The following is a 23,871-nucleotide window of genomic DNA, read 5'->3' on the forward strand; positions in this document are numbered from 1 at the left end:
CTGGTAAGTGCTGGTCGGCTCCAATCCTCTGTGCGGCAATCTTTCCACTTTGCCCTCCGCACCCCTGTTGCTGCGCTCTCCTCCGTGGCACCGAAGCTCCCCCCTCTGCCACCCGCAGTCTCCGCCCGCGAAGGGGCTTCCTAGTGTGTGGAAACCTTTCCTCCTTCACAGCTCCCTCCCACTGGTGCAGGTCCCGTCCCTATTCTTTTGTCTCTGTTTTTACTTTTTTCTTTTGCCCTACCCAGGTACGTGGGGAGTTTCTTGCCTTTTGGGAGGTCTGAGGTCTTCTGCCAGCGTTCAGTAGGTGTTCTGTAGGAGTTGTTCCACATGTAGATGTATTTCTGATGTATTTGTGTGGAGGAAGGTGATTCCACGCCATCCTGAAGCTGCTCCGTGATGCATTATTAAGGTGTGCTGCTGTTAGGTCTTCCCTTACTTATTCCAGGCTATTTGGGCAACTTTTATTATCATCTGCCCCTTAAGAGAGAGTTTTCAACTCTTTTTGTGTAATTTAAGTATTTTGTTTGAATTTAAGAGTCCCAGATTACTATTATCAAATCCATATGAGATATGTCATCTTACCCATAAAAAAGTAGCAGATGGGCTTCCCTGGTGGCGCAGTGGTTGAGAGTCCACCTGCCAATGCAGGGGACACGGGTTCGTGCTCTGGTCCGGGAGGATCCCACATGCCATGGAGCGGCTGGGCCCGTGAGCCATGGCCGCTGAGCCTGTGCGTCCAGAGCCTGTGCTCCGCAATGGGAGAGGCCACAACAGTTAGAGGCCCATGTACCGCAAAAACAAAACAAAACAAAACAAAAACAAAAAAAGAAAGTTGCGCACCATCAATAGGGCATGAGTGTGTTTCGGATTCTGAGAGTATTATTAGGAAGCATTACCTGTATCACTGTGGAAGGCCTTTTACATTGAAAAAAGAATTACATTAGTTTTTCTACAGAAAGACAAACTTAAGCAGGTTTTCCAAAAGAAAGTCGTAATATCATGGGAAATTTTCAACTTTCTTCTTGAAAATATAGCTATTACGTTTAGGTGATTAAATAGGTCTACTTTGGGCAGACAGATATCCTGATCAGGTAATCATAGTTATCTTTAAGAGAAGTGGATGATTGAAGTTTATATTATCCCTTTATAATTTTGATCAACTCCTTTAACTTTAATTTTAGATTCTTGAATTCCAAACATGATCAAACTTCATTTCCTTTCAAGTACTTAAAACTGATTAGTAAGCTCATATAACAAAAACATCCTAGTAACTTAATCCCCCATGTTTTTCCTGTGGTGTCTCCCTGTGAGAACCCAACAGTCCTCACACCCCATCTCTATTTTCAGGTTAAGGTTGGGCCATCTCCTCAGAGATCTGGAATTTCATTAGCAATGGGACCCATTACTGTTAATGCACCTTTGCATTTTAGTAAATGAATTCCTAGGAGTTCTCGTGTAGCAAGCCCCACACCCCAGTCAGTGACACATAGTGTCACCAAACCAAAATTGGGTCAGCTCACCCACTCACAGTAAAGCCAACTTACTGACACTAGGACTTGATAGAGGGTTTTGCAGCATTTATTGCAGGCACCAAGCAAGGAGTACGGGCAGCTAATAACCAAGAGACCCAAGCTCCCCAGTGGATTCCAGGGAAGCATTTTTAAAGGCAAGGTGAGGGAGAGAGTTGCAGGTGCATGATCAGCTCGTGTACCATTCTTTGATTGGGTGACGGTGAGGCAAGAGGGTGGTGTCACGGGGCTTAACATCATCAGTTAAGATGTTAACTGGAACCAGACCCGTTCCAGCCAGTCTGGGGGCTACATGCTCATGCTCCTCATGCAGTTAGATTCTTCTATCTGGTGGAGGTTTTAGTTTCAGTATCTGTAAAACAACTCAGGGACATGCATCAGACATGTTATCTATGTCCTTCAGGAAAGAACTAAAGATTCTGTGACTGTTACATGGCTGATTCACTTTTTAAATTGTTACCAATTCTCCTGGCCCAACTGCTATTTTTTTGTCACTACATGTTCACATTCTTTCAGTCATTATTGAGCAGCCTTTTGTGACTCGGGAGGCCTGGGAGAATAAAGCTTTTCTACAAACAAGACACAGGCAGAGGACATGGTGGGCGATCTGTCCTGGGAAGGCCCCATAGGGTCCTGCTTGGTTACAATAGCATATGTGATATGTACTGAGATATGAGGTTGAAAGACAGTGCCACAACTTCCCCACAGTCCTCCACTCTATTAACGTGGCAGTAAAAGAACACACGGCTGTCATTTTTTTGGAGCACATTTCCTGTTTGCGGCTGTGTGCCAGGTGGTTCGTGAACCTTGTCTTTTAATCTCATGACATTCTTATGAAATAGGTATTATCCCATTTTGCAGATGAGGGAACCGATGCTGAGAGAAGTTATGTCATTTGCCTGAGGTCACATACATCACTAAGACATTTCAGCAAGCATTCAGACTGACACCTGTTTTACTCAAAAATGTACTTTGTACCACTATTTCTGTACCCCCAAAAAGATAATCTGAAGCTCACTTTTATAGTATTCCTTTCTCATTCCTAAAAGTAGTTTTTGGCATAGAAGCCTATGAGCCAAATAAGAGAATGATGCTCTCTTTTGTAACCAACTAGTTTCTCCCTCTGCGATGGGCAAGTTGTTAGTTTCCATCACTTCAGTTGCCCTGCATGGTTGGAACTGGAAGGTTCAGAAAACAAAATTTTATAAAAAATACTTAGTCGACCCAACTGCATAGCAAAACTGCCCGGGATAAGGATGACTCTATGTAAAATACGGAGATTTGGCCTTTGAAACATTTTCTTGTATTTTTCTTGTGTTTTTCCTTTATTCTCAATTGTATTGTTCTAGTTTCCTTACATAACATCAGTTGTAAATCTTCAATCTTAGTAATAAAATCGATGGGCAGTAATTGTGTTAATGCCAATTACTTTATTTATTGAACACCTTTCTCTGTGACACCTTGATACAGGTGCTTTACTCACATCATTTCATTTAATCCTCACAGTCGCCTTTGAGGTAAGGGAAGTGGCATAAATGCCATTTTATAGATTAAAAAATCGAGTTTCAAGGAAATTAAGTCATTTGCCCAAGTTCCTTGTAAGTTGAGAATTAGAATTTGCATGCAGGTCTGTTAAAACTGTTGCTTAGTTTGTGTTTGGTGACTTTAAGTTTAAAAAAACAAGTGGAGAGAAACTAAAATCACCTTCTAAAAATTTACACTGAGTTTGGAAAATAATTTTTTAAAAACAAGGTTAAAAAAGCAACAAGGTTTACTTGGAAATTTAGATAGCAGATGTGATATTGGGAAAGCAGGGATATAATTGTCAATAAAATGAATGATTAAAATGGAGATTATGTTTTCCCCAGAGTCTCTTAGCAGGCGCTATACATTTAGCTTGGGGTGAAATGTTTTCTGTTTTTGGCAGTCACGACTTTCTTCAGCTTAAGAACTTCAGACACGTGGTCCTCGACTGTAGCTGTGGGTTCTGACTCAGAACTCGGGGTTCTCCTTGGGAGGAGATGGGCTGACACGGTAGGAATGCCAGTCGGTACAGGGTTTGGAGTGGCTGACCTGCCGGACCCCTCTCCTTTCTCCTTCGTGCGGCAGGTGCAGAACAAGCTGGACGGCTGCTGCTACGCGGTGAAGCGCATCCCCATCAACCCGGCCAGCAGGCACTTCCGCAGGATCAAGGGCGAGGTGACGTTGCTGTCGCGTCTGCACCACGAGAACATCGTGCGCTACTACAACGCCTGGATCGAGAGGCACGAGCGGCCGGCGGGCCCCGCGACGCCGCCCCCAGACGCGGGACCCCAGGCCCTGGACGGGCGAGCCTTGCCCCGACTGCCCATCGGCGACAGCGACACGGACGGCCCGGGCAGCGTGGAGGCGGCCGCGCCGCCGCCCATCCTCAGCAGCTCGGTGGAGTGGAGCACATCGGCTGAGCGCTCGGGCAGCGCCCGCTTCCCCGCCGCCGGCCCGGACTCCAGCAGCGACGAGGATGACGACGAGGAGCACGACGGCGTCTTCTCACAGTCCTTCCTGTAAGAGTTCCCGGGCGCTGCTGGCTCATCCCCGCCAAGCCCAGGCCGGGGAAGGGGAGGGACTTGGTTAGAAATCCAGTCCTGTGGACCATGATGAAATACATGTATATGCAACTCAGTTTTAGAGAGTAACCAAATTCAGTCCAAGGGTTTTTCCCCTCTAATATCTTCAAGAGATCTCCAAAATCCAAGCCCTGGAGGAAGGAAAAATAGAAACTTCTTCCAGTCCCTCCTCTTAATACATTTAATAGGATTTTTAAAAGAGCATTCTTTTTAGATAAGGGCTTCCGACTCTGTGGAGCATAAAGGAACTAATTTGGAGTCTTGACATAGGACCTACTGCAGCTCTAAAAAGGGTTACCAAACCAGTAATTATGATCCTAAAATAAAGTTTAAAGTTTAACGCATCTCAGGGCTTCCCTGGTGGCGCGGTGGTTGAGAATCTGCCTGCCAAGGCAGGGGACACGGGTTCGAGCCCTGGTCCAGGAAGATCCCACATGCCATGGAGCAGCTGGGTCCGTGAGCCACAATTACTGAGCCTGCGCGTCTGGAGCCTGTGCTCCGCAACAAGAGAGGCCACAATAGTGAGAGGCCCGTGCACCGTGATGCAGAGTGGCCCCCGCTTGCCACAACTAGAGAAAGCCCTTGCACAGAAACGAAGACCCAACACAGCTATAAATTAATTAATTAATTAATTAGAAAGATGTTAATAAAGTTTAACGCATCTCAGAATCCACCCTGGTCATTTACATTCATGTTTTATTTCATTGTATCCATTTGGATACAGTTTATCATAACTCTGAGCTATTGAATTGTAACAGGGAATTTGGTTTTTTTAGTCTTTCTCTATTTCTCTCTTTAAGACCTGCTTCAGATTCTGACAGTGATATCATCTTTGACAATGAAGATGAGAACAGTAAAAGTCAGAATCAGGTAAATATATAAATAGAAGTTACACCTTTTTATTCTTCATGGGATGGGTACATAAGCAAATGTTTGATGTTATAAACCTCAGGTAAAATAGTAAAGCCTTAATCTGATATGCAGATATAGAAACTGTCGATTTTAAAACATGATTTTTTAAAATAAGCTACTCATAGGGTTACTTATAGGTCTTAATTTATCCACATAATAAAAAGAGAAGAATAAATTGACATACTGGGGTTTTTTTGTTTTATTTTGCTTTTAGTGAAAACCACTTCCTAGCGGATTTTAGGAAACATTATGTGGTTGGGGATGAGGGTTGAATGCAAATTAATTGAGTAACTAAACAGCCTAATTGTGGAGTTATGTAGGTCTCTCTCACATCAATTAATCTTGATGACTTACTCTCATAAACCATCCTCTGGAACAGTGTTTTAACACTGTGGGTTATGATCCTGTAATGGGTTATGAAATCAGTTTCAAGGGTTACAACCAGCTTCATTTTATTTTATTTTTATTTTTTTAATTTATTTTTTTCATTTTATTTTTAATGCTGTAGAGAAGAGTAAAGAATACCAAAATGTGTCACACTAGTAAAGGTAAACTCTCTTCATAGAACTTGTCTCTTATGAGTATATGTATTAGGTGTAATATAAAATACAACATGGTCTGAAAGATTTGAGAAACGCTGCTCGAAGCCTTGGGTCCCACTCAATTCTGTATATTCCTGCATCCAGGCCAGCAGAGCCCCTCAGTGCTGATGGCTTGGAGTCGGTGTGAAGCTTTGTAATTTCCAGGGCTGTCAGTTATTGCTAGAGAAACCTTCTGCAGCTGGGGATTGGATGCAGTGACTTTACTACCAGGCATAAAAATATAATTACAAGCAGCGTGCATTCATAGCAGATAAAAAGAAGTCTAGGGCTTCCCTGGCGGCGCAGTGGTTGAGAGTCCGCCTGCAGATGCGGGGGACGCGGGTTCGTGCCCCGGTCTGGGAGGATCCCATGTGCCGCGGAGCAGCTGGGCCCATGAGCCGTGGCCACTGGGCCTGGCGCGTCCGGAGCCTGTGCTCTGCAACGGGAGAGGTCACAACAGTGAGAGGCCCGCGTACCGCAAAAAAAAAAAAAAAAAGTCTACACATAGACTGTCTTAGATAAGCAGTTAAATTGGTTTGAATGAGGTTTGAATGCTTTAGCCAGCACTTTTTTTTTTGGCTGCGCCGAGCAGTATGCAGGATCTTAGTTCCCCAACCAGGGATTGAATCTGTGCCCCCTGCAGTGGAAACACGGATTCTTAACCATTGGATTGCCAGGGAAGTCCCAGCATTTTTTAAAAGTACTTCCCTTTTCTATTAAAATCCCCTTAACCCCTGAGGAAGTTTAAGGAATAATAGCACAAGTAGTCTAACTGCTTTGGTTTTAGCATTAGTTATGCATATAATCATTATGGGGGCACCAAATTTACAATTCTGGTTTTTCTCAATTAAGGGAGGTATCCCATGGGCATTCTAATTGATGGGTAGAAGCCTCTAAGAGATTAACAATCTTGTACGGATAATCCCCAGAATAAATAAATGATTCAAGAGTAGAACTGAGGGAATTCCCTGGCTGTCCAGTGGTTAGGACTCCGAGGTTTCACTACGGACGGCCCGGGTTCAATCCCTGATCGGGGAACTAAGATCCCACAAGCTACGCAGTGTGGCCAAAAAAAAAAAAAAAAAGTAGAATTTGATTGTTTCCAGAGCAGTTTTTTTCATTCAATAAAGATAAAATGTTGAAAAAATGTTTCCACACAAAAAATGCAAATCAGAAACAGTCAAATGCTACCTAATGCTTTCCCATACTTGGGGGTAGGAGGGAGTATTTAAATATGTCTATTAGAAGAAGAAAGAATTTTTTTTTTAAGGGACATGAGTTAGAAAAACAGCTGTAGGGGACTGGCAGACTAACCATGTGGAAAAGTAGTGTAGAGGATCGGTCACCCTAAGTGTCAGCTGGGTGGTGGTTCTTCAGTGCTGTAGCCGAGGGCAGTGTGCCGTCTGGTAATGTGATCACATTTAAATTGTTTTAGCTAAAGATGGATTTCTCATCTTCTGTTTCCAAAGTAAGTCTACCATCAAAGGTAGGCATTCCAATAAAACTGAAGTCTTAAAATATTAGCCTGTGTACATTCTACCCTTCTTATCCATAGAAAGATAGCAAGTGGTGAGAAGGAATTGACTTAGAGCCTTTCTGTGGATTACCTTTAATACCCACCTGTTTCCTATTGTCCCCATCATTGTTCTGTACAGTAACAGACCTGTAAACTGTGCATTAGATTCTGGTATTGGCAAAATTGCCTTTTAAATACTGTAAGCATCTAAAGGACAGTAGTTGTTGTTCTGCTCACTCACCTTCCCTCTAAGGCAGCAGGATCGCTATCTATGTGGTAGGGGCAGGAACAAAAGACTTGGTGGTGGTGATCTTGTTTCATTTCAGCCTCATTTTGAGCTCTCGTGTGTTCCTCTTGGGTTAGGATGAAGATTGCAATGGAAAGAACAGTTGCCATGAAAGTGAGCCACCGGCAACCACTGAGGCTGTGCACTACCTCTACATCCAGGTGAGGCCCTGGCATGCAGCTCAGTGACACGGCAACTCCCAGTAGTATGCTGGTGGGTAGGTTTTGGGAGATGAGAGCAAGAGAGCGAGCAAAGAGGGCTCATCGCACTGCCAAAGATTAATTGGCCAGAGAGGATTATAGCATGGAGGCCCTTTCCCCCTGTCTTGAACCCATGCTCTCCTGTACCGTAGCAGGAGATGGCACAGGGCAGTGGTTCCAGCTCTGGACTTAACTTAGGCTGTGTAAGTTTATATCCTGGATCCACCGGTCACAGCTTTGTGAGCTCAGGCACGGTTCTTCAGCATTCTGTGTCCCAGGTTCCCCACCTATAAATTAAACAGTAGCAGTTACCTCAATGGCTTGTGAAGAATAAACAAAATAACATGTGTGAAGTAATTAGAACCCACCTGAGTTCCATAAGCGCTAGACTGGGCATGTACAGAAACTCTGCTTTGTCTAACAAGTCAAATCTGGACAAGCAAGGTACGAGGCACATACATCCTCGTGTGTACAGAAGAAACACCCACCTGGTTTTAGGAACGTGGCTTGTCCTGGAACCCCTGAGGGACAGGAGAACCAGTTCCAGTGGGGCATTGCTAAAGGGAAGCTTATAGGCTTTGTCCTGCTCACACTTCCGAGGGGCGCATTCTGGACAGTGGCGAGCTCAGCCAGCAGAGGGACAGCCACAAACCAAAGCGGAAAACTTGCCTCTGGCCCAAGTGAACAGGACCGTGAGTCATTATTAGTGTTTTCAGTCACATCTGCAAGGAGGCAGATCTTTAAATGTGAGATACGGTACTATGCCCAAGAAGGAGCCCTCAGACAAGTGTAACGTTTCAAAAGAGTCTAGTTAGGTGGTTGCTTTCCTGGGGTTACAGCGGGTTTTAGGTTTTCCCAGAACATAAACCACTTACACACATGATAAAGCATTCGTCCCCCAAACCGCTAACTGTTGAGTATCTACTACATGCCATTATGCTGTAAACAGTTACAGTGAGACAGAAATACCTAGCAGAGGTACGTGAGGTGTGGTGGGATCTTGGTGTGGGAGGCCTGGAGGATGAGTCAGAGTTTGTAGATGTTATTCTGAGCATGAGAGGATATTCCTCTCATTTAAAATGACATGTTCCTCTCTTTGAAAACAAGAAAGTCCTTCTTCATGAGAAATCTCAACTGTGGCACTGGTTTGAAACATAGGCTAGTTTCATAAATCAAATGCTGCATGTTGCTCTAAGGTTTAAATGATATTGCATTGTTTTCTGATAGATTAATACACTTAAGAAGGATGAGATAGAGCCCTTTCTTAAATGTTGTGATATTTACAATGTTTTGCTCTAGACTTGAAGGTCATTGTCATTAATTTAACATGCAAATGAGAAAGGCTAATGACATCATTGGATTATTAATTAGCGCTTCTTGGAAATTTGGGTTTGGAAACAATCTTGTAAAACAAAAAATACACTTTTACTTAATTCTAAGTGTTTTCATATTATATGTGACAAGGATTTTAAAGTCTTATTTTTTTAATGAACAATAATATAAAAAATAAAAATGATTTTGTTGGGGTGCTAAAGATTATGCATATTTCTTCCCAATTTTTTTTAATACTGTTGGTTTCTTTTTTTAATTAAAAAAATAAGCCTTTTCCATAAGTATTTAAAATCCATGGTACACGTTTTAAAATGGGGGATTACATTAATTGCCATTGTCCTCCTTAATTGAAACTCTATATCATCAAATCCTGCCTGGTTTGTTCTTGTCCATAGATGGAGTACTGTGAAAAGAGCACTTTACGTGACACAATTGACCAGGGACTATATCGAGACACCGTCAGGCTCTGGAGGCTTTTCCGAGAGATTCTGGATGGATTGGCTTATATCCATGAAAAAGTAAGCTTTGCAATATTTTATATCTGAAAAACTTACGTTTACATAAAATTTATAACAAAATCAAATATTGTGAGATTTGAGAAAACCTAAAATAGAGGGAAAATTATGGGTATGTTGAAATAATCTATTTTTATAGGAAATAGAACATATCAAAAGACGAGAAAATAGTATAAAGCATCAAAGTTCAAAGAAAGCATTGAAGGATAGAAGAGGGATCAGCAAACTATAGCCCATGGGTCAAATCTAACTCCCTACCTGCTTCTGTTCAGCCTGTGAGCTAAGACTGGCCCTTACATTTTTAAATGGTTGTAAAAAATTGAAAGAAGGGTAATATTTCATGATACCTGAAAATTCTATGAAATTCAAATGTGTCCATAAATAACATTGTATTGGAAGAGGGCCATACCAGTTTATGTGTTGCCTGTGGCTGTTCTTGTGCTGCACTGTGGAGTTGAGTAGTTGTGGCAGAGACTGTGTGGCCCATAAAGCCTAAAAGATTTACTATCTGGCCCTTTACAGAAGAAGTTTGCCAGCCTCCGGGTTAGGTGGAAATAATTGAACATGTATGGAACATGAGGATGATTCCTTGAGTGGTTTAGATAAAGTGAGAGTGTGATTAATACCTGCCAAGATATGTGATTCTGACTCAGTGCTCCCTTTCCTAGGAACATGGGAAAATTAGAAAGTCATCTAGCAAGGGTAGAGATGAGACTAACATAGTTTGCCGCATGTATAAAATGTCACTGTAAAGCTAGAAATTGTCATCATGATGTAAACGCTAATGGACCTAGCTTCAAGATGAAACACTGCTTACATTTTAAAAATGGGATTGTCTAGGGCTTCCCTGGTGGCGCAGTGGTTGAGAATCTGTCTGCTTATGCAAGGGACACGGTTTCGAGCCCTGGTCTGGGAAGATCCCACATGCCGCGGAGCAACTAGGCCCGTGAGCCACAACTACTGAGCCTGCGCATCTGGAGCCTGTGCTCTGCAACAAGAGAGGCCGCGATAGTGAGAGGCCTGCGCACCGCAATGAAGAGTGGCCCCCACTTGCCACAACTAGAGAAAGCCCTTGCACAGAAACGAAGACCCAACACAGCAAAAATAAATTAAAAAAAAAAAAAAAATGGGATTGTCTAATGTGTTAGTGTAAATAGGTTTTTTCCTTTGCCTCAATTTTCTTTAACCTTAAATTATTTATACTGTACCATATTTAGTAAAAAGCCAGGACTATAATTTACAGATGTCTAGTTTATAAATGATTTGGTGGAAGTGGAATTTGCAAGGTTGGACATAAAAATGGGCTCTAATGAAGGTCATTAGAACTCTATTACTGTGCTAGCGTCCTGGGGTCCTAGAACCGTGCTCTGTGCACTGTCTTCCTTGCCATCTAATCTGCTCAGTACCTGCCAACCATTTGTTGGGTGTCTAACACTGCCAAACCTAGAAATAGAGGAAGGCACAAGTGTATGACAAACCCCATACTTGAGAGGGACTTCCTGTTTTTTTGAGGGAGCTGAAATTTACCTTCATGTAACAGTAAGAGAGATCACACCATCAAGTGTTTTTATTACATTTATTTCCTGTATTATAGTACCGGAAACAGTAAGCATGATGAGGATGCTGTTAGGAAGGGGAGAAAGTAATGTTCACGTAACAAGAAATCATTGAGCACTTACCTGGTATGCTGGGAATGCAAAGTTGAATTATTAGAATTACTGTGGAAGTCTTCATGAGTGAGCTGGCACTTGTAAATATTGGTACAATTCCAATGAGTGGAGAAAAGCCTGGGCAGGGCAGGTAGCCAGAAGAAATGAGTAGAAGAGGGAATGAAAATGGTGTGTATCTCCCTGACCAGAGCAAGGGTTTTGTGATGCAGTAGAGAGAAAGATCATTGTGAACCTGATAGACAGGGGTCTTGGATGCCAAAGGGAACTGTTTGGATTGGACCTGATAAGGACCACCAGCAGGTAGATTGGGAGAGGGTGGCAAGGTCATTGGCAGGACGTTTGGGAGACATTGCAGAGGTCAGACAGCCTGGACTAGCATGGTCTGCAGGAGAAGACCTCATCCAATTTTCATCACTAGGTTGGCCTTTCAAATGAGGAAACAGGTATGATATAAGTTATGTTTGGGAAAAAATTGTTGGTTTCTTTGCTCTTTTCCATCAGGGAATGATTCACCGAGATTTGAAGCCTGTCAACATTTTTTTGGATTCTGATGACCATGTAAAAATAGGTGATTTTGGTTTAGCGACAGACCATCTAGCCTTTGCTGTGAGTATTTTTTTGATTCAAGTGTGCCTGAAAATGGACCCATGTGCCTTAATTATCCTGTCTTCTAACACTCTCATGACTATGAGTTCCCTGAACTCTGCTGTGTAATCCCCAGGAAAGTATACAAGTCTGAAGGGGCAGCTGCAAACGATCCTGCAGGCTTTGAAATTGTGAATACGTTTTAGTGAGTGCGTTCCACTTGAGAGACATAAAATTACTAGTTTGTGGGTGATATTTAGGTCAAAGGCATGAAATACTTTATGAAACGTTTTGGTCTACCATGCCAGGCACTGGGCTAGATGCTTTACACCCGATGGGCTTTTAGTTAGCTTAAGGAAATAAGGCTCAAAACCCATAAAACTTGAGAAGAATGAGTTCTAGACAACATAAATCAGAAGGTATTAATGCTCTTCTTCACAACACTGTAGAGTAGTTGTTAAACATACAAAGCTAAAATAATGTGAAGTGAGAGAAATAGTTATATAAGACTTAAAAACAGGAGAAATTTTGCATATGGTTACGAGGATCAAGGAGGGCTGTATAAAGAAAACAGCATTTCAGATGAGCCTTAAAGGATGGGTGGGAGTCCAGTAGGCTGAGATTGAGGGCAGGGCATGGTGACACCAGGGTAGGGGCTTCCCGAGAGAAAGAACAGCATAAGCAAAGGCCCTGGGGTAAGCAGACATGATTGTTGAAGGCCAGCATGTTGTCTGGTTGGTTGAAACTGTGAGGTGTAGGGGAGCAGTGAGAGAAGATGCTTGAAGGTTGGGGATTCTTGGAGGTGTCAGGCCTTGAGTGCTGGGGGAAGCGTTTTACTTAACATCATAAGCCAGAGATTAGGCACCAAAATCTGTGGTAAATGCAGTTAATTATAAGGGTGGTCAAAAAAAGAAACTAGGATTTGGATTAATGGTGAGAAAAACCTCAGGGGTTAAAGTAGAAGGTGAGGTTAGAAGGAGCAGAGAGGGAGGAAATGGAAGGGGGACAGTAAGGACATGGTCCTGACCAGAACACTGGGGAATTTGAAGAGTGCTAAGACCAAGGAAGGGCTCTATGGGGATTTGATCCCCAGACTAACAAATGTAACTTGATATCTGTAGGCTGTAATAGTAGGGAGGTAGATAAGAGCACAGGCTCTGGAGGCCCACTTCCCTGGGCTAGAGTCCTTGGGCAAGTTACTTAACCTCTTAGTATTCTTTCCATAAAATGTGCCTAATACAAGTACCAGCTTCAAAGTTGTCACCAGCATAAAATAAGAATATAGGTAAAGCCCTGGAACATTGCCTGGCTCTACGAGTATTAGAGCTCTTGTTATTGATGGCAGTGCTCGTGATAGGAATCTGTGGAGAGATGTCAGAAAAATAGTGATTTAGGGGAATGCTGTCACAGAGGTAGTGGAAGAAGGGAGGCTACCTAAGAGGTATTAGCAGTGACAGTGGAACAGATTTGGTGACCAGCCTCTAGGAAAGAAGAGTAAAAATTGACCCAGTGGAAAAATTAGAAAAGTTAGAAAGTGAGTTTGTTGTTATTAATATACCTTTACTCTTCCCAGTAAATAATTCTGTTTTGGCATTTGAAATATGAAAATAAATTAGTTTAGGTAAGTTTTCAGGGGGTTCTGCCACGAAGGAGTTCTACAGTGAATTGCCCTTCTCCTTGGTCTCATTGGGGTTTCCAGTGAGACCTGCATTAGTAGGCTAACTAAACTAAAAAAAATTTAAAACTCAGAAAAGCATTATTATAGTTATTCTGGTTTCTGTGTAATATTTTTCAGTCAGTCTTCATTTAGAAATGATAATCCATTCCTGTGAAATAATATAACATTTTAATTTGTTATTTGGCTTACTTGAATTTTTAGGCTGACGGCAAACAAGATGATACATCAGGAGATCACTTGATTAAATCAGACCCTTCAGGTAAATCCAGAAGACTGTATATTTAATTTGTGTGTTAACAAGCAATCCACAAAATTTCTTTTTTTCTCTTTTATCTTTTTTTAACATACAAAAACTTTACCTATGTAATGTATACAACCTGAGGAGTTAAGAGGTACATACACACCTAAGAAAGCATCACCACAATCTATGCCGTAAACATATCCATCACCTCCAAGTTTCTTCCTGCCCTCTTATTTATTATTACTATTATTATTAATTTTGTGATAAGAACACTTAGCATAAGATCTACCCTCTTAGGAAAATTTCATTTTATTATTATTTTTTTGGCGGGGAGCGCACCATGCAGCATGTGGGGATCTTAGTTCCCCGACCGGGGTTGAAACCCGTGCCCCCTGCAGTGGAAGTGCAGAGTCTTAACCACTGGACTGCCAGGGAAGTCCAGGAAAATTTTAAATATGCAGTACAGAATAAAATTTCTCAAAATGAAACCTTTTTTTCATTTGTAAAGATTTTATTCTAAAGCAAATTATAATTATTCATTAAATTAACAAAATTATGAAAATGCTTTAATTTTTTTCCCTTTTCACTATATAGATTGTTCTTCAGAAGTCTAAGAAATTAGACCTTCAATTAGAATAATTTACTCCTCTGGGTAGGCAGTTATACTTTGACCCCAGGTAGTAATAGGAGGTTGCCTCATGACCTGGGCCATCTGGGGTCTTCCTGCCTGGCACTGCCCCTTTACCACAGCAAAGCCATCCTGTGTGGAACAAAGTGTGTGGCCATCTACGATTTAGGGTTAATAGCTTGGTGAAATGCATGCTGCTTCTTCCTGTGAATAGTGTAAACAGTTAACAGACCATGTCTCTTAAGAAACGTTTTTTGTTTTGTTTTGTTAAAAATTGGCCTTATCTCTAAGTCCTGTTATTGGAAATCCTTCCCTCTGCCTTCTTCCATGCAGGTCATTTGACTGGGATGGTTGGCACTGCTTTATATGTAAGCCCAGAGGTCCAAGGCAGCACCAAATCTGCATACAACCAGGTAAAGAGGAAGGTTTTTGGGGGAAAGGAAAGACCTCAAGAGAGAGATAATAGTAAGAATATCAAGATTACAGCATTTGGGGTTTAGTTACCAGCTGACATAGTCAGGAACATTCATTCACTCAATATATATCCACATGTCTATTGAGCGACTGCTCCAAATAGGACACGTGATGCCCAAGGACAGTGACTGAAGTTGGCACTGTTGTTGCCAAGGAGCTTACAGTCCCTCCATCCATCTAAAGCAGATTTGAACTAACTGGTCCTGGGCCAGGCCCCGGGAACACAGGGAACAAGGCAATCAAGTAATAAGACATCTTATTCCAGCCCTCCGGGAGCTTGTGCATTGGTGGATGATGGTGGATGAAACAGACAGTAAACAAATAAAAAATTTTTAAATCACAAACTCTGTAGGAACTAAGAAGAAAGGAAATGGAGTCCAGTGACCAGAGAACAGTAAAAGACATCATCTTTAGGTCGACTGACTAGAGAAAGCCTCCCCAAGAGGATGGGTTTCAGGATAAAGGAGGAAAGCGGGGAGAAGCCATGCAAAGTTGGGGGCTGGAGCTTGGCTGGGAGAGAAGAGGGGTAAACAGAGGAAATAGCATGCACAGAGAGAAGACTGTGGGTGAGAGGTAGCGTGGCTCACTTAGGACAGTCAGAGAGAAGGTCAGTGTGGCTGCAGCGTGGTGAGAGCTATGAGGACGAGAGGCATGAAGCAAAGCTGAAGGGAAGGCCAGGGTCAGATGATGCAGGGCCAGCTTAGCCATGATAAGGGATGTGCACAGGCAGCGCCTGAAGGATCTTGAGCGAGAGAGTTCACTCTAGCTGCTGCCGGAGGCTTGGCAGGAGTCCAGGTGGGACGGCTGAGCTGGGACCAGAGTGGTGGCAGTAGAGACGGGGAGAAGAGTGCAGATATGAAATACATGTTGGAGGGGAATTGACAGGTTTTCCTAATGGAGTGGGTGTTGGGTGAGGAAAAGAAAGGAAAACAGGACAGTGCTCAGGTTTCTGCCTCGAGTGGCTGGGGGAAGGGTAGTTGACTGAGCTGAGGAACCATGAGGAAAGACCTGGGAGATGGAGGAGAAGACGGCAGGAATACTCCGTCTAGGGCATGTTTAATTTGAAATGCCTGATGAGAAATCCAATTAGCTCCAGTCGACTGTTAGGGACTCAAGACTTGAGTTCAGAAGGAAGATCAGAGGTATAAACTTGAGAGCCACTAGCACACAGATGGGATTTAAAGCCATGAGACTGGATGAGATCACTTCGGGCAAGACCATAGAGCTAAATTTTTAAAATACATGAGGCACGCAATTCACATTAAAGCATATTTTCAAGCTAGCAGTGGCAACTGAAGCCTGGGTTTTGGTTCAGACAGGGAGCACTGGGTAGTGACAGAGTTGAAGCAGACCTCCAAATACTCTGTGAGGATGTGTGGAGATGGACACGCCCACCCTGAGGGAGGGGGAGGCACCTTTAGTGTCATCTTTCTGCATTTGGTTTGTAAGAGTATAATGAAATCCTTAAAAGGACCTTACCCTTTGGCCCAGCACATCCACCTTTTGAAACGTATCCTAAGGAAACAGCCAGGGACATTCAAAAAGACTGGTGTAAGAGGGGTTTGTCACAGCGTTGTTTATAACAATGAAAAATAACAAGCATTTAAAAAATAGGGAACTGGGCTTCCCTGGTGGTGCAGTGGTTGAGAGTCCGTCTGCTGATGCAGGGGACACGGGTTCGCTCCCCGGTCCAGGAAGATCCAACATGCCGCGGAGCAGCTGGGCCTGTGAGCCATGGCTGCTGAGCCTGCGCGTCCGGAGCCTGTGCTCCGCAATGGGAGAGGCCACAACAGTGAGAGGCCCGCGTACCGCAAAAAAATAAAATAAAATAAATTAAAAAATAGGAAACTGATTAAATAAATTATGGGACATCCATGTAATTGAATATGTCATTAAAATATTAGAGGCCGGTTTTAGAAAAATGACATTATAGTATAAAAATATTCTTGCTAAAGTAAGGGAATAAAAGTTACAAACGACAGTGTGGTTCTAGTTTTATAGTGTGTGTGTGTGTGTGTGTGTGTGTAGACATTTAAGAAAAACCACCAAAAGGGCGTATCTTAGCCATCAATTGTAAATATCCTTAAGCAGTGGGATTATGGGTGGTTGCTATTGTATTCTTGGTGCTTTTCGGTATGTTCTGTTCAGTATGTACATTTTTCTACAGCTAACATGTGTAGGAAATGACATAATGAATGTTTGTTTTTAAGACTTTGGAGGTCACTGGTTGCAGAGGCTCTCCTGCTAATCCTTGAGTCCAAATTCATTGAAGTTTTCCTTGAAAGTGGCTCCTGTGCCTGTGTGCAGTTCACCACAAGCAGTCTCCTGCTGAGCCGGGTTGTGCTCAGCTGCCGCAGGCACAGGACCTTCTGACCTCCTTCTTCCCCTCAACAGCTCCCTACCTGAGACTCTGCACTGACTTGCCCTTTTACCTTCTTTACTTACACTTCCATATTTTGTTAGGAGTCATCACGATATTTCTGTAGTGCTGTGCTTCTGACCTCGTTGGTATGGCTTTGCAATCAGTAGCTGACCTTTGCTATCAGCTGCAGGGTGCAGTCTGTGTTTCCCTTTTGCAATGATTAGAAAGATGCAAAGCAAATTCTTTCAACAGATCTCGGTTGTCCTTGCTCTGTAGTGATTATCCTCAGTGTGTGGCCAGTGGTTATCTGTGTCTATGTGTATAGCTAAACCAGTTACAATTAATTGTTAAGAAAAACATTGAAGTCATGCCAAATATATTTTATCATCTAAATATAAATATGTCTCTCGTCTATATTTTACACCTATAATTTTTTTTTAGAACAAAGTGAATTTTTTTCTAGTGTGGCCTATTTTCACTTATGCAAACATCCCAACTAAGTGCTCATCCTATAATTCCCTAGTGGATTATGCTTTCATATCTAGGCTCTAAATAAAATTCTTTTTCCTCCTCAGAAAGTGGATCTCTTCAGCCTGGGAATTATCTTCTTTGAGATGTGCTATCATCCCATGGTCACAGCCTCAGAAAGGATCTTTGTTCTCAACCAACTCAGAGATGTATGTATCAGATGTTTTAATGCCTCAGTTTCCAGTAACCTGAATCTTAGCGTAGACATCAGAATTTGATGCAGGGTATTTTTCTGGTATTTATAATATAGAAAGAAGTGGTCCTACTATAATTTTCTATATTTCTAGTAAATGGAAATCCACCTCTGCTTATGCACTTACATGATAAGAAACTTACCCCAGTTTTATTTATTTTTGTAATCATACTTGAAGATATTGCTAGGTTATCCTTTTGAAAAATATTTTGAGATTACTCTTGATTTTTTTTTAAATTTCATTTTATGTATTTTTTTATACAGCAGGTTCTTATTAGTCATCAATTTTATACACATCAGTGTATACATGTCAATCCCAATCACCCAATTTAGCACACCACCATCCCCACCCCCCCTCTTTTTTCCCCCTTGGTGTCCATATGTTTGTTCTCTACATCTCTGTCTCAACTTCTGCCCTGCAGACTGGTTCATCTGTACCATTTTTCTAGGTTCCACATACATGCGTTAATATACGGTATTTGTTTTTCTCTTTCTGATTTACCTCACTCTGTATGACAGTCTCTAGATCCATCCACGTCTCAACAAATGACTCAATTTTATTCCTTTTTATGGCTGAGCAATATTCCATTGTATATATGTACCACATCTTCTTTATCCATTCGTCTGTCGATGGGCATCTAGGTTGCTTCCATGACCTGGCTATTGTAAATAGTGCTGCAATGAACGTTGGGGTGCATGTCTCTTTTTGAATTATGGTTTTCTCTGGGTGTATGCCCAGTAGTGGGCTTGCTGGGTCATATGGTAATTCTATTTTTAGTTTTTTAAGGAACCTCCATACTGTTCTCCATAGTGGCTGTATCAATTTACATTCCCACCAACAGTGCAAGAAGGTTCCCTTTTCTCCACACCCTCTCCAGCATTTGTTGTTTGTAGATTTTCTGATGATGCCCATTCTAAATGGTGTGAGGTGATACCTCATTGTAGTTTTGATTTGCATTTTTCTAATAATTAGTGATGTTGAGCAGCTTTTCATGTGCTGGCCATCTGTATGTCTTCTTTGGAGAAATGTCTATTTAGGTCTTTTGTCCATTTGTGGATTGGATTGTTTGTTTCTTTAATATTGAGCTGCATGAGCTGTTAATATATTTTGGGGATTAATCCTTTGTCCATTGATTCATTTGCAAATGTTTTCTCCCATTCTGGGGGTTCTATTTTCGTCTTGTTTATGGTTTCCTTTGCTGTGCAAAAGCTTTTAAGTTTCATTAGGTCCCATTTGTTTATTTTTGTTTTTATTTCCATTACTGCAGGAGGTGGATCATAAAAGATCTTGCTGTGATTTATGTCAAAGAGTGTTCTTCCTATGTTTTCCTCTAAGAGTTTTATAGTGTCCAGTCTTACATTTAGGTCTCTAATCCATTTTGAGTTTATTTTTGTGTATGGTGTTAGGGAGTGTTCTAATTTCATTCTTTTACATGTAGCTGTCCAGTTTTCCCAGCACCACTTATTGAAGAGACTGTCTTTTCTCCATTGTATATCCTTGCCTCCTTTGTCATAGATTAGTTGACCATAGGTGCCTGGGTTTACCTCTGGGCTTTCTATCTTGTTCCATTGTTCTATGTTTCTGTTTTTGTGCCAGTACCATATTGTCTTGATTACTGAAGCTTTGTAGTATAGTCTGAAGTCAGGTAGTCTGATTCCTCCAGCTCTGTTTTTTTTCCTTCAAGACTGCTTTGATATTTGGGGTCTTTAGTATCTCCATACAAATTTTAAGATTTTTTGTTCTAGTTCTGTAGAAAGTGCCATTGGTAATTTGATAGGGATTGCATTGAATCTGTAGATTGCTTTGGGTAGTATAGTCATTTTCACAATGTTGATTCTTCCAATCCAAGAACATGGTATATCTCTCCATCTGCTTGTATCATCTTTAATTTCTTTCAACAGTGTCTTATAGTTTTCTGCATACAGGTCTTTTGTCTCCCTAGGTAGGTTTATTCCTAGGTATTTTATTCTTTTTGTTGTAGTGGTAAATGGGAGTTTTCTCTTAATTTCTCTTTCAGATTTTTCATCATTAGTGTATAGGAATGCAAGAGATTTCTGTGAATTAATTTTGTATCCTGCAACTTTACCAAATTCATTGATTAGCTCTAGTAGTTTTCTGGTGGCATTTTTAGGATTCTCTATGTATAGTATCATGTCATCTACAAACAGTGACAGTTTTACTTCTTATTTTCCAATTTGTATTCCTTTTATTCATTTTTCTTCTCTGATTGCCGTGTCTAGGACTTCCAAAACTATGTTGAATAATAGTGGTGAGAGAGGACATCCTTCTCTTGTTCCTGATCTTAGAGGAAATGCTTTCAGTTTTTCACCATTGAGAATGATGTTTGCTGTGGGTTTGTCATATATGGCCTTTATTATGTTGAGGTAGGTTCCCTCTATGCCCACTTTCTGGAGAGTTTTTATCATAAATAGGTGTTGAATTTTGTCAAAAGCTTTTTCTGCATCTATTGAGATGATCATATGGTTTTTCTTCTTCAATATGTTAATATGGTGTATCACATCGATTGATTTGTGTATATTGAAGAATCCTTGCATCCCTGGGATAAATCCCACTTGATCATGGTGTATGATCTTTTTAATGTGTTGTTGGATTCTGTTTGCTAGTATTTTGTTGAGGATTTTTGCATCTATATTCATCAGTGATATTGGTCTGTAATTTTCTTTTTTTGTAGTATCTTTGTCTTGTTTTGGTATCAGGGTGCTGGTGGCCTCATAGAATGAGTTTGGGAGTGTTCCTTCCTCTGCAGTTGTTGGAAGAGTTTGAGAAGGATAGGTGTAAGCTCTTCTCTAAATGTTTGATAGAATTCACCTGTGAAGTTGTCTGGTCCTGGACTTTATTTGTTAGAAGATTTTTAATCACGGTTTCAATTTCATTACTTGTGATTGGTCTGTTCATATTTTCTGTTTCTTCCTGGTTCAGTCTTGGAAGGTTATACCTTTCTAAGAATTTGTCCATTTCTTCCAGGTTGTCCATTTTACTGGCATAGAGTTGCTTGTAGTAGTCTCTTAGGATGCTTTATATTTCTGTGGTGTCTGTTGTAACTTCTCCTTTTTCATTTCTAATTTTATTGATTTGAGTCCTCTCCCTTTTTTTCTTGATGGGTCTGGCTAATGGTTTATCAATTCTGTTTATCTTCTCAAAGAACCAGCTTTTAGTTTTATTGATCTTTGCTATTGTTTTCTTTGTTTCTATTTCATTTATTTCTGCTCTGAACTTTATGATTTCTTTACTTCTGCTAACTTTGGGTTTTGTTTGTTCTTCTTTGTCTAGTTCCTTTAGGTGTAAGTTTAGATTGTTTATTTGAGATTTTCCTTGTTTCTTGAGGTAGGCTTGTATAGCTATAAACTTCCCTCTTAGAACTGCTTTTGCTGCATCCCATAGGTTTTGGATCATCATGTTTTCATTGTCATTTGTCTCTAGGTATTTTTTGATTTCCTCTTTGATTTCTTCAGTGATCTCTTGGTTATTTAGTAATGTATTGTTTAGCCTCCATGTGTTTGTGTTTTTTACGTTATTTTCCGTGTAATTGATTTCTAATCTCATAGTGCTGTGGTCAGAAAAGATGCTTGATATGATTTCAGTTTTCTTAAATTTACTGAGGCTTGATTTGTGACCCAAGATATGATCTATCCTGGAGAGTGTTCCATGCGCACTTGAGAAGAAAGTGTAATCTGCTCTTTTTGGATGGAATGTCCTATAAATATCAATTAAATCTATCTGGTCTATTCTGTCATTTAAAGCTTCTGTTTCCTTATTTATTTTCATTTTGGATGAGCTGTCCATTGGTGTAAGTGAGGTGTTAAAGTCCTCCACTATTATTTTGTTACTGTTGATTTCTTCTTTTATAGCTGTCAGCAGTTGCCTTATGTATTGAGGTGCTCCTATGTTGGGTGCATATATGTTTATAATTGTTATATCTTCTTTTTGGATTGATCCCTTGATCATTATGTAGTGTCCTTGTCTCTTGTAACATTCTTTATTTTAAAGTCTGTTTTATCTGATATGAGTATTGCTACTCCAACTTTCTTTTGATTTCCATTTACATGGAATATCTTTTTCCATCCCCTCACTTGCAGTCTGTATGTGTCCCTAGGTTTGAAATGGGTCTCTTGTAGACAGCATGTCTATGGGTCATGTTTTTGTATCCATTCAGCAAGCCTGTGTCTTTTGGTTGGAGCATTTAATCCATTCACATTTAAGGTAATTATCGATATGTATGTTCCTATGACCATTTTCTTAATTGTTTTGGGTTTGTTTTTTTAGATCCGTTTCTTCTCTTGTGTTTCCCACTTAGAGAAGTTCCTTTAGCATTTGTTGTAGAACTGGTTTGGTGGTGCTGAATTCTCTTAGCTTTTGCTTGTCTGTAAAGCTTTTGATTTCTCCATCAAATCTGAATGAGATCCTTGCCGGGTAGAGTAATCTTGGTTGTAGGTTCTTCCCTTTCATGACTTTAAGTATATCATGCCACTCTCTTCTGAGGCTCTCTCTACTCTTGATTTTAAAGCAAAAGGGGAATCCAAAAATTTTGCGTAATATCAATATAGTTACAGCAGTTGGAATTGGTTATAAGGATAATGGATATTTAGGTCTAGAAATTAAAGGTTCCAGCTGAATGGACCTGGTGTAGTAATGCCTAAAGAATACCACCATGACCAGAAGGTAAACTGAGTCTGGGGAAAATGTCAGGCACTTGAATTTTTTTCCCAGTGAGATCTCCATGTGTGTTCTTGGGATTGATCCTTGCCCAAAGGATCAGTTGTCCCAAACTAAACTGTCATTGCACAAACTAAAAGGGACTTATGTTAGTGTGCGCGAGCCAGGATGCCTATTGGAAATGGCATTAAGATGACAGTGGAGAATAAGGTTTGGGTGAGGGTGGTTTAGATTCACATATTCATGAGCAAGAGTTACAGAGAGTCTTCCTCTTCCTTTCTGAGCAGAGCCAAGCAGTCATGTCTGTTAGGGTAAATCACATACAGCGTAACTAAGAATACTCCACTAGATATCTTGGAAAAGAGTTTAATGGTCTAACTGCCAGAAGAGTGTGGGGAGCTGTGTTCATAATGTATCAGAGGGCAGCTGTGTTCGTAACGTATCAGAGGAAATGAAGTGATTACTGTGTCCTTGCCTTGACTTGGAATGCTCTTCGAGGACTGTGTCCTTGGTGAAGTGCCTTTCCTTAGTCTAAAATTCATGTTTGTTCCCTCATTTCAAGAATATCTCAACTGCCAAGTTAACCTTATGACTGAGGTCTTATTTAGCAGAAAGGTGAGAAATTTGGGTCTAGAGGTTTTTGTGTTGTTTTTCTCTTACTCGGTACTGATGGTTTGGTATTTCTACCCTTTTTTAATCTGTTTGTTTAATAAAGCTACTTTGTCTTTCCCTGAAGCCATTAGATTTTAAAGTTTGTCCTCAAATGAGGTGCTTTCTGTCACCTAGGCTGTCATTTGGGTGAAGTAAGTATCAAGATAATACGAATGTCCTTGGAACGATGTGCGTTGGGTTTCACGATGAGTTTCACATCCATCTTCCCTTGTTAGCAAATTTTCATTTCTGTATTTGATTTTCTTACCTCTGGTGAATAAAATGATTTCACTGTGGCAGTCTGCCAAGCACTTGCTGATTTGAATATAATATATTTTTTAGCCTACTTCGCCTAAGTTTCCAGAAGACTTCGATGATGGAGAGCACACAAAGCAGGTAATTTTCTGATGCTTTATTTACTGTGTTCTCACTCTTGGGTTTTAATTACTATTTTTCTTCTTCTTCAATTAGTAATCTTCTGCCACTCATTCTCTTGTCTCATGGGAACAACGTGGGGAAAAAATATCAAAAGATGGAGTACTTAAAATGTATTTAGACTTGAAATACACCGTAAAAATGCCAAGGGCTGACAGAGAAAATTAACAAACTGCAGGGTTCTTTTTTGTGGTTCATCATGCTTTTGAAGTACTGTTTGAACGCTTGGCTTAGCTATTCTAAAAAAGAGAATGCTCTTACAACTCGTTGTTTT

At 40.9% G+C, this 23,871-nt stretch overlaps 1 protein-coding gene across 3 annotated transcripts in view; it reads left to right on the top strand.

Annotated features, from left to right (window-relative positions):
* Positions 1 to 23,871, top strand: part of EIF2AK4 (eukaryotic translation initiation factor 2 alpha kinase 4) — a 114,187-nt gene that overhangs the window by 55,832 nt on the left and 34,484 nt on the right. For all 3 annotated transcript variants that reach the window (XM_067742646.1, XM_067742656.1, XM_067742665.1), the window contains 9 exons: positions 3,639 to 4,072; positions 4,936 to 5,005; positions 7,508 to 7,591; positions 9,358 to 9,480; positions 11,649 to 11,753; positions 13,612 to 13,669; positions 14,613 to 14,692; positions 17,691 to 17,792; positions 23,505 to 23,558. In XM_067742646.1, coding sequence (XP_067598747.1) covers positions 3,639 to 4,072; positions 4,936 to 5,005; positions 7,508 to 7,591; positions 9,358 to 9,480; positions 11,649 to 11,753; positions 13,612 to 13,669; positions 14,613 to 14,692; positions 17,691 to 17,792; positions 23,505 to 23,558 — 1,110 coding nt within the window. The remainder of the gene's footprint in view (positions 1 to 3,638; positions 4,073 to 4,935; positions 5,006 to 7,507; positions 7,592 to 9,357; positions 9,481 to 11,648; positions 11,754 to 13,611; positions 13,670 to 14,612; positions 14,693 to 17,690; positions 17,793 to 23,504; positions 23,559 to 23,871) is intronic.

Source organism: Pseudorca crassidens, chromosome 1 (genome assembly GCF_039906515.1).
Source record: "Pseudorca crassidens isolate mPseCra1 chromosome 1, mPseCra1.hap1, whole genome shotgun sequence".
Lineage (NCBI taxonomy): Eukaryota > Metazoa > Chordata > Mammalia > Artiodactyla > Delphinidae > Pseudorca > Pseudorca crassidens.